Source organism: Cheilinus undulatus, linkage group 1 (genome assembly GCF_018320785.1).
Source record: "Cheilinus undulatus linkage group 1, ASM1832078v1, whole genome shotgun sequence".
NCBI lineage: Eukaryota > Metazoa > Chordata > Actinopteri > Labriformes > Labridae > Cheilinus > Cheilinus undulatus.
The window spans coordinates 41360199-41369141 of record NC_054865.1 but is presented as its reverse complement, the minus strand read 5'-3'; the positions used below and the strand labels follow the sequence as shown (position 1 = coordinate 41369141).

At 40.9% G+C, this 8943-nt stretch overlaps 1 protein-coding gene across 1 annotated transcript; it reads right to left on the bottom strand.

The window, feature by feature from the left end:
- Window positions 1-670: 670 nt before the first annotated feature.
- Window positions 671-8264, bottom strand: LOC121511845. Its single transcript, XM_041790675.1, has 8 exons — window positions 8154-8264; window positions 7867-7997; window positions 7635-7780; window positions 6291-6408; window positions 5267-5974; window positions 3064-3224; window positions 2864-2981; window positions 671-2773 (listed from the first exon to the last, which is right to left on the bottom strand). The coding sequence occupies exons 2-8, from the start codon at window positions 7982-7984 to the stop codon at window positions 2388-2390; spliced, it is 1755 nt and encodes a 584-aa protein (XP_041646609.1). The 5' UTR covers window positions 7985-7997; window positions 8154-8264; the 3' UTR covers window positions 671-2387.
- Window positions 8265-8943: the final 679 nt, after the last annotated feature.

Sequence of the window (8943 nt, the reverse complement as noted above, 5' to 3'; positions counted from 1 at the left end):
CACAAATGCTGATCCAATTAGGTCAATGTGCAAGGTTCCCTTCTGAGTACTTTTATCAAAGACAGTATTTTTCAGATTAAAGAAACTTAATGTGTTAAAATTATTCAAGGGTTCAGCCACTAAAGATTATGAGTGTAGGTAAGAAAAAGCATACTGTAAACAAAAAATTAGTTGGAGTGACCTTGAAAAGATGTATGATGTGCAACATTACAGTTCTATTAGGACAAGTTAACCTGCTCATATGACGTGTGAGTATAGTTTAATCAACTCTGGTATTTCATTTGATATTGCCTATGGTGCAAAAGGTGCAGGACTGTTAAAGGTCACCTATTTAAGACAAGTTTTTATTGGTCTCAGAGTTCCCCAAAACAAGCCTGATAAGTTTGCTCCTGATAAAACACTCCAGTATTGGATTTTGCATGTCTAAGGCCGGCCATACACTAGATGATTTTTTAATCTGAAACTATTTTAAAACCGTGAGAGACCACAGACTTCAGGACAATTTCCAAAGATTTTTCATCTTTAATCCTCTGAACGCACACACTAGACGACTCAGCCAGACTATCAGATCACTGGAGACCACACACCTGCTGACCTGCCTACAACCTTGCGTGATCACGTGACTTCAGAAAAAAAAAAAAAAAAAAAAAAAACTACAGATGTCTGTCGATACCGTCTTGCTGTCTCTACACAACAGGCGGTCCTGGTGTGTGTTACAGGTCCAGCAACAATCATAAAACAGGGGAAGACTTAGGATGAAATCCTGGCTGGAATTAAGGTACAGTTGTATTTATGGTTGTGAGTGGTGAAAGTACGTGTGATTCATCTGGTGATGCTACCGGTGTGCTCGCTCTCATTGGTTGTTGTGGGTACTCTGTCAGTAGCACTACGACCTAGAATCATAAATATCAAACATGTTTGGTATTTATGATTCAGGGTCTGGGAGGCTACGACGCGATTTGGAGCAGTAAATGAATCGTGTTGACACCACACACACATGCAGACTACTAAGACAAATAATCGTTTGCGACAAGGCTACAGTTGGTATATGCCCCCATGATCGTCGGGGGAGTCAAATCTTGGCTAAAATCGGGCTTTAGCACACGTTCTAAAAGATGGAGAGGGGGGTGGGGGTCTGATTCTTTGAGGGACTGTGGACAGGCCAGGGACATATTTTTTGCTACAAAATCCTGAAAAAGCGTATTTTCCATAATATGTGACCTTTAATATTGAGACAAAATGATGTACCAAAGCTCCTGTGAGGAGATTTTAGCTGGTGATGAAACAGACTGAAAGCAAACAGTCTGAAACCTGACCTTGTTGGCCCAGATCAGTGTGGTTCCTGGTCTGCAGAAATGCTTCAGGAGCTTGGCGAGCAAATGCAGAGGGGTGGGCCTCAAATAAGATGATTCACGACACACTAAAGAAACAACCCTCTTTCTTCCAATTCACTATGAATATTTATAATAACTGACACATTTGACTGTTTAAAGTTAGCATGAAGCGATTCAATGTCAGACACTATGGCTACATATTTTAACATTTATTTTTTTAAGATATTATTTTGGGGGTTTTGCCTTTATTTGGAGAGGTCAAGACAGTGGCTAGTGTAGGAAATCAGGGAGATAGCATGAGGAATGACATGCAGCAATAGAGCTCTGATTTGAACCTGCCCTGCCAACCTGGAAGACCAGCCTCCATACATGGGACAGCACCCAAACCGGTACGCCATCTGTTCCCCAGAAAAAAAACCCTTTTAACTCTTTTTGTTGAAAAAACAAACAATAACAAGTGAGCAGCTGAGGTGGGCCAAGCCTAGAAGCGCTTCCCTACATTGCTTGGAAATGTCAAGTGGGGTCACACTGTTACAGGGGTCATGGGTTTTTCATGCTTTTAAAACTGCTGGAAATATCTAATGTAAGAATAATATTAAATATATATATATATATTTTTATTATAAAGGAAAAAAGGTCAGTGAAGAAGTAAGATGTGCTGCTATGCCAAAGGGGAGAGTGCACCAAAATCAACAGAAACCAAATATTATTCACAGGAGCTTGAAACTTGAGCACTATTTTTGTGACTAAATATTACCCTGTCTATGAGGCTAAAGTAACTCTGAATAAGAACATACAGTGGTCTAGAGGAGAAAATTGAACAGATTTGATAATAATAACATAATGTAGAATAATAATAATAATAAATCGCTTATCTAAAATTAAGCTTTTCTGGTCTCTTAGGGTCCTAGTTTAACCCTTAGATTCACATTTCAAAAATTCACTGTAAGGGGTTAGTATAAGTGAAATTGAAACTCTATTTAAAGTAGCAGTAGTGCAGTATACCTCTTTAACATAGCTGAGATCTTGAGTCTATTCATGTCTTCTCGTCTCTCACTCTCTATAAGTTGCCATGAAGATCTTCATCTCTCCGTCCTCTAGCAGCAGTGTGGTATTAAAAGCCTTTTTAAAGTTCTCTGTGAAGGTCAGATCAGCCTCAAACCTGACCTTGTTGGCCCAGATCAGCGTGGTTCCTGGTCTGCAGAAATGCTTCATGGTGGCCAAGAGCTCACCTAGGAAGTCGTGGTGGTAGACCACATCAGCGGCCAGGATGTAGTCGTAGTGATACACAGATGTAGGGTGGGTATGCTTCAGGTTGTAGCCCCAGGAGAGAACCTCCACCTGAGGTGTGTATCTGCAGCGCCCCCTGGTGTTCCTCATCACATTAGACCGCAGGTTGCCCAACACGTCAGGTAAGTCTGTAGCAGTGACTGAAGCTCCTGTGGATGCACAAGCAGGACGTTCAAACTATACTAACTTTGTGTCAATTTGCGTTCCTACATGTCTTATTTATAGGTAAGACTGCTCACCCAGCAGACTGGCCACAATGGTCACCAGTCCTGTTCCTGCTCCCAGCTCCAGCACCTCCTTCCCCTTCAGGTTCACCCTCTCCCTGTTGTTTTCCAGAAAGGAGCACAGAGCCAACGCCTGCAGGGAGAAAGGTTATACCTCTTTAAAATGCTCACCTGTTACCAGAAATTGTATTTTTACAGTTTTCAGAGGAACTCACAGCTGGCCACATCACTGCTCCATAAGAGTCTATGGACTCCTGAATGACGATGTCCTCCCCCACATAATGGTAGATATCCCTACCAAATTTGCTGATGATGCTGGGGACCCAGGCTGGTTTGGTGTCCTGCTGCACTGCTGTTTGTTTCATGTGTGTTTCTTCTATGGAGATAGCAACATATAATACAATATAATAGAGAGAAACCAATATATTTTAGTCCTCTCTTTAAAAAAGGAGTCTCAGCCTCATGCCCTCACTAGTTCAGACACTCTACACTAGGAAGCGGGTAAACTAGCTATCTGGTTGGAAAATCTGGCTTCACCACATTTTGGCTTCACTTCTCTTAAATCAGCTCGAAGTGGCTCACATCTCAAATTCTTGCCTCTTCTCTTGCCAGATATATGAAAGCCCTAAAGAAGCTTTTTCACTTAAGAGTGCATAGCCACACAAAATAACAGAGAGAGACTGAAAGTAGATATAGATACTGTTATGTCCTAATATAGTTTCTGTTTTTATGTGGTTTCTTTTACCCATGCACCATGAAATCAGCTGCGTATGAGATCCCTACTTCATCAGATGATCTGTGACTTTTTCCTGCAAGCTTTTCCATAGGGAATAAGACCTAAATGTCTTTTAACTACTATCGGGATCAAAATTTAGCTTGAGAAATATAACTTTATCCCCAATGTAAGGCTTTTTATATTATAAAGTTCTCAGCAGAACAGAAACTTTGGGGTTTGCTCTTGCTCTGCTGAACATCTCTGATTGGCTGGTAACATTTTAATGTAGCATCCAAGTACAAATATGATGTCTTTTAAGTTTGAAGATGTGGAGGTGACTGAAAATGTAGATGATCAATGAACCGACAGATTTATCTTATCTAACTAATAATATTGTATAATAGGGACCTTAAGGAAGTCCAGTGTGTGCACTTTCTGCTGTCAATTATTGTGACTGTCAGGCCTGCCCACAGAGTTGGCTGGGCCCCAGAAAATCCCAGAGTGGGCCCTCCATAGTTGTGATTTATTGATTTTATCAGTGCATGTGTGTTGGATTAGTAGCATTGGTGCTAGCGTCCTGGCTAACAGTTACTTCATTTAAGAGCGTAAAATTGTGTCAAGCTATTATTGGGTTGTGATGCTGAAATTATTTTTAAGTGCCACTTATTGACCCATTTAACTTCTTTTTCTGTTTATTTCATAAATAATATTTGCCATTTTCATCAATTTTGTACACTTTTTATCTATTTTTGCCTCATTTTTAAAAACATTTTTGCCATATTTCAACCCATTTTTGCTGTTTAACCAGTTTTTGCCACTTTTTAAAAAGCTCTTCACAACTTTTTCTTCATATTTTTCATAACGTTCTAAACATTTTTGCCTCTATTACCCCTTTTTGCCACGTTTGACCCCATTGCTGCTTCTTTTAACCCTTTTTCCCCAGTTTTTAGTCACGTCATCAACTTTTCTGCCAATTTTTGCCTCTGTTAACCCTTTTTGCCACTTGTAACCCCTTTTCACCACTTTTCCTGCCTGTATGTGTTACTTTTAACACATTGTGCCACTTTTTGTCTCTTTTTCCCCTGTTAACCTATTTTTGCTTCTTTAAACCCATTTCCCTACTTTTAAATCCTATTTCACCACCTTTTCTGCACATTTTTACCACTTCTAAGCCATTTTTGTCATTTTTTCCTGGTGTTGCATCCATTTTACCGCTTTTAACTCCCTTTTACTGATTTTTATTGCCCTTTTTTGCCCATTTCAAATGCATTTCACTTTTTTATGCCCATTTTTTGCCCCTTGTAACCTGTTTTCACTACTTTTTCTGCCTGTTTATGCCACTTTTAACCAATTTTAACACTTTAAACCCACTTTAAATGTGTTTGAAGAAAAGGGGTTTACATTTTTAAGGAAGCTATGACATAAATATGAAAATAAAAATGTTGTTCCTAGGATAAGAGTGTTTTTTACTCTGGTCAAAAAATAAAATATCATTATTATAGCTTAACTTTACAATGGGAAATGTTTTTCCTGACCTCGATGGGCCCCCCAGTTGGCTGGGCCACAGAAAGCTCTCCCTTTAATCCCCCTTAAGGGTGGCCTACTGACAGCTACACATAGCTGTTAGTTTTATGACTTCAACAGAAGGGATGTGATGACAGAGATGTCTAGCATGCCTTTTAAAGATGATGAAGCTGACTCACCTGACAGATGTTCATTGTTTGCTGAGCTACAACTTGACCCATCGTCCTTCGTTTTATCCTCTTCATCTGTTTCTTCTTCGTCTTCTTTTTCTGCCTCCTTTTGTTCTTTTTCTTCCAAGTCATACAGGATTTTTTCTTCTTCATTATGTTCTTTTTCTGGCATTGGGATTTCATGTACATCATTTTCTTTTTCTTTCCATTCCTCTGTGTTTACTCCTTGAGGTTCTGCCTCCTCTTCATCTTCTTCATTCTCTCTGCCATCCTCTTCCTCTGTCTCTCTCACCAGATCTTGGATTTCAGTCATATCAACCCCCTTTTCCCCTTCTTCTCTGCATGTCGCCATGAAGATCTTCATCTCTCCGTCCTCTAGCAGCAGTGTGGTATTAAAAGCCTTTTTAAAGTTCTCTGTGAAGGTCAGATCAGTCTCAAACCTGACCTTGTTGGCCCAGATCAGCGTGGTTCCTGGTCTGCAGAAATGCTTCATGGTGGCCAAGAGCTCGTCCAGGAAGTCGTGGTGGTAGACCACATCAGCGGCCAGGACGTAGTCGTAGCGATACACAGATGTAGGATAGGTGTCCTCCAGGTTGTAGCCCCAAGGTAGAACTGCCACCTGAGGTGTGTATCTGCAGCGTCCCCTGGTGTTCCTGTTCAGGTTCACTCTCAGGTTGTTCAGGACCTCTGGGAGGTCTGTGGCTGTCACCCAGGCACCTGAGACAGTGAGAGAAATCATCTTTCTTCCAGCCTACAGAAAGATTCTTGAAATCAAAAGCCTATATGAAATCTAGAACTACAACTGATCCCATCATAAACACTCAGAAGAATGACAATTTGAAACCAGTGGCTAATGCAAGATATGTCTAATGTCTAGTACTAGCTTCTCTCTTTTTGCTCTTTTTCAAACACCCATCACTTTTTTTTAACTGACTGAAACATGTCCTTTGCATAAACCTATTCTTCATTTCTTTTTTTAACACAAACTCTGTTTTGTCCCGAAGGCAATGGGGGTTAAATTTGCACATCTTACCGAGGAGTGTTGCTACAATAGACACAAGGCCGGTTCCTGCCCCAATCTCCAGGACTGCCTTGCCAACCATGCTGATCTGTTGACGATGAGTGTCCAGGTAATGACAGAGAGCCAGAGCCTGAGGAGAAACAATGACAAATATCAGGAAACAAAGAGTTAAATATAGATTCATTAACATGTTTTCAAAGCTTGGTTTGGAGAATGTAAGAGGAGGAAGCTCTAGCATCCATCCATCCATCATTTTCTACATTGCTTATCTTATGCGGGGTCGCAGCGAGCTGGAGCCTATCCCAGCTATCATTGGGCAGAAGGTGGGGTACATCATGGACTGGTCACCAATCAACCGCATGGCTGACATACAGAGACATACAACCAGGTACCCTCTCTATCACATCTACGGGCAACTTAGAGTCAACAGTTAACCTAATCAAGCATGTTTTAGGTCTGTGGGAGGAAGCCAGAGTGCCTGGAGAGAACCCACGCATGCACAGAGAGAACATACAAACCCTGCACAGAAAGGCCCAGACTGGCATTTGAACCAGGAACCTTCTTGCTGTGCTAACCCCTGCACCACTGTGCAGCCCCAGGCTGCATAGTGGTGCAGGGGAAACATGCTGTTGGGATGCTTCTTGGTAGCGAGCCCCAGAAGGCTTGTAAAGGTAGAGGGTAGAATGAATGCGGCACAATATAGAAAAATCCTGGAGGACAACCTTATTCACTTTGCAAGAGAACCACTGCTTGGGAGAAGATTTATTTCCAGTAAGACAATGGTCCGAATGGTGAATGCTCTGGAGAGGCTGAGTCAAAGCACAGACCTCAATCCAATAGAGAATTTGTGGCTGGATTTGAAAAGAGCTGTTCACGCCCGATCTCCATGAAACCTGACATGAGCAGTTTTGCAAAGAAGAATGGAGTAAAATTGCAGTGTCCAGATGTGCAAGCCTGATTGAGACCTATCCACACAGACTCAATGCTGTGATTGCAGCCAAAGGTGCGTCTACTAAATACTAACTTGAAGGGGGGGAATATTTACACAGTCACTTATTTTATATATCTTTATTTAACTGACATTACTTTGTAGAAATTAGTTTTCACACTGACTTTAAAAAGGTGTTTTTTGTCAAAAAGCCTCTGATATTGACAATGATTAATTTATAAATCAATAAAAATTCAAACATCCAAGAGTACTTTTTAGAGGCATTGTACGTCTAAACTGTGACAGGCCTTTTGTATCATTAGTTATCCCAGAAATTACAGCACTGACTGGTGTCATTCACGTAACAGTACTGTTTATAATATAGCAGTAAATGAGGTTATAGAATTTCAATTAAAGGCTCTACTCACAGCTGGCCATATCATGCCGGCATAGGAGTCAAGACCCTCTTCAATGATGATCTCCTGCCCAACATAGGAGTACACCTCTCTGTCTGTTCTGAAGAAGAAACATGGAGCCCAGGCTGGTTTCTTCTGCTGCTGAATGACTGATTTATCTGAACAATACAAGACACAGACGCTCAGATCTCTGTGGATTAAATGAGCATGTAGACCCTCACCTCACAGCCCTCATTTGTCTTACCCTCAGCCTCTTCTTTTTCTTCATCACTAACTTCTATTTCCTCTTCCTCCTCCAATTCATCCTCTTTGCATTCATCTTTGCTGATATCCTCCACAAAATCTGAGGACAAAGTAGCCATATATGCCTGTATACTGGGAAAAGACAGGAAGTCTTTTAAACAGGCCAAACTTCAACTTTCTTTTTTATTCAATGCAACATTTTTTGAACTGTTGTTATTACTGATTTCATTATGACATTGCTGGTTCAGTATTATTGAACAAATCCCCTGAATGTGACACCTGACCTACCTGCTGCTGCTTTGGTCTGCAGGTGAAGACCTCAGGAGCGCTCACATTGCATCTGGAGATCTCAGAGCAATGTTATAGGGACTCAGCATCCTGTTGGACACACCCACCACCATCATCACAAGGACATGAGGGTATTTTTAGAGCCGTGCCCTGGAGAAATAAACACAGGACACGGGGATACTTTCAGACACACACAACGCAGGAAGAAGGCTCGGTGATTGAGCCAAGAGTAAAATGAGAACGACTGGAATGTAATGATACCAACAGCTACCAACAGATCTCTGCCTCCAGATTCGCTAGTGGACAAGCTTCCAAGGTCTGTAATCTTACACTGGATTAAATCTGAATTGATGTAATATGAAGACTAAATCATGCCGATAATGAATCAACACATATACTCAATCTTCATTGATAAAAAGCTTTGACAGATTTGCATTGTGAGTTGAAACTAGCCCTGCACCTTGCACTGCAGTTTTTTTGAGTTTACAAACAGCCACGGACACAAACAGAAAGAGGAAAAAACCCTTCTGGAAACAGACCCAAACATATTAGTTTGGCTTAAAGTGACCCTAAAGCATCTTAACAGAGAGTCTTTTACTTGATCCCTTAAACAAAGAGTTCAAAATTTCAAATCCTGCAGAAGTCATCCTTATTCATTTCAGATGGTGCCACTTCTCCTGCATGTTTGAAAATATTAATCAAACTAACAGGGGATGAAACCAGGTCTTATCACAACAAAGTCTGTGTTTATATCACTTTGGTAGTCTGGATTGTGTCCATTTTGCAGTCA

Bases quoted from the DNA above. Each gene is read 5' to 3' on its own strand.
- LOC121511845 (XM_041790675.1), bottom strand. From the start codon at position 7,984: ATGGCTACTTTGTCCTCAGATTTTGTGGAGGATATCAGCAAAGATGAA. The intron at 3,225-5,266 runs GTGAGTCAGCTT...CTATCTCCATAG, and splicing joins AAACAATGAACATCTGTCAG to AAGAAACACACATGAAACAA. The intron at 2,982-3,063 runs GTGAGTTCCTCT...TTCTCCCTGCAG, and splicing joins GAGCAGTGATGTGGCCAGCT to GCGTTGGCTCTGTGCTCCTT.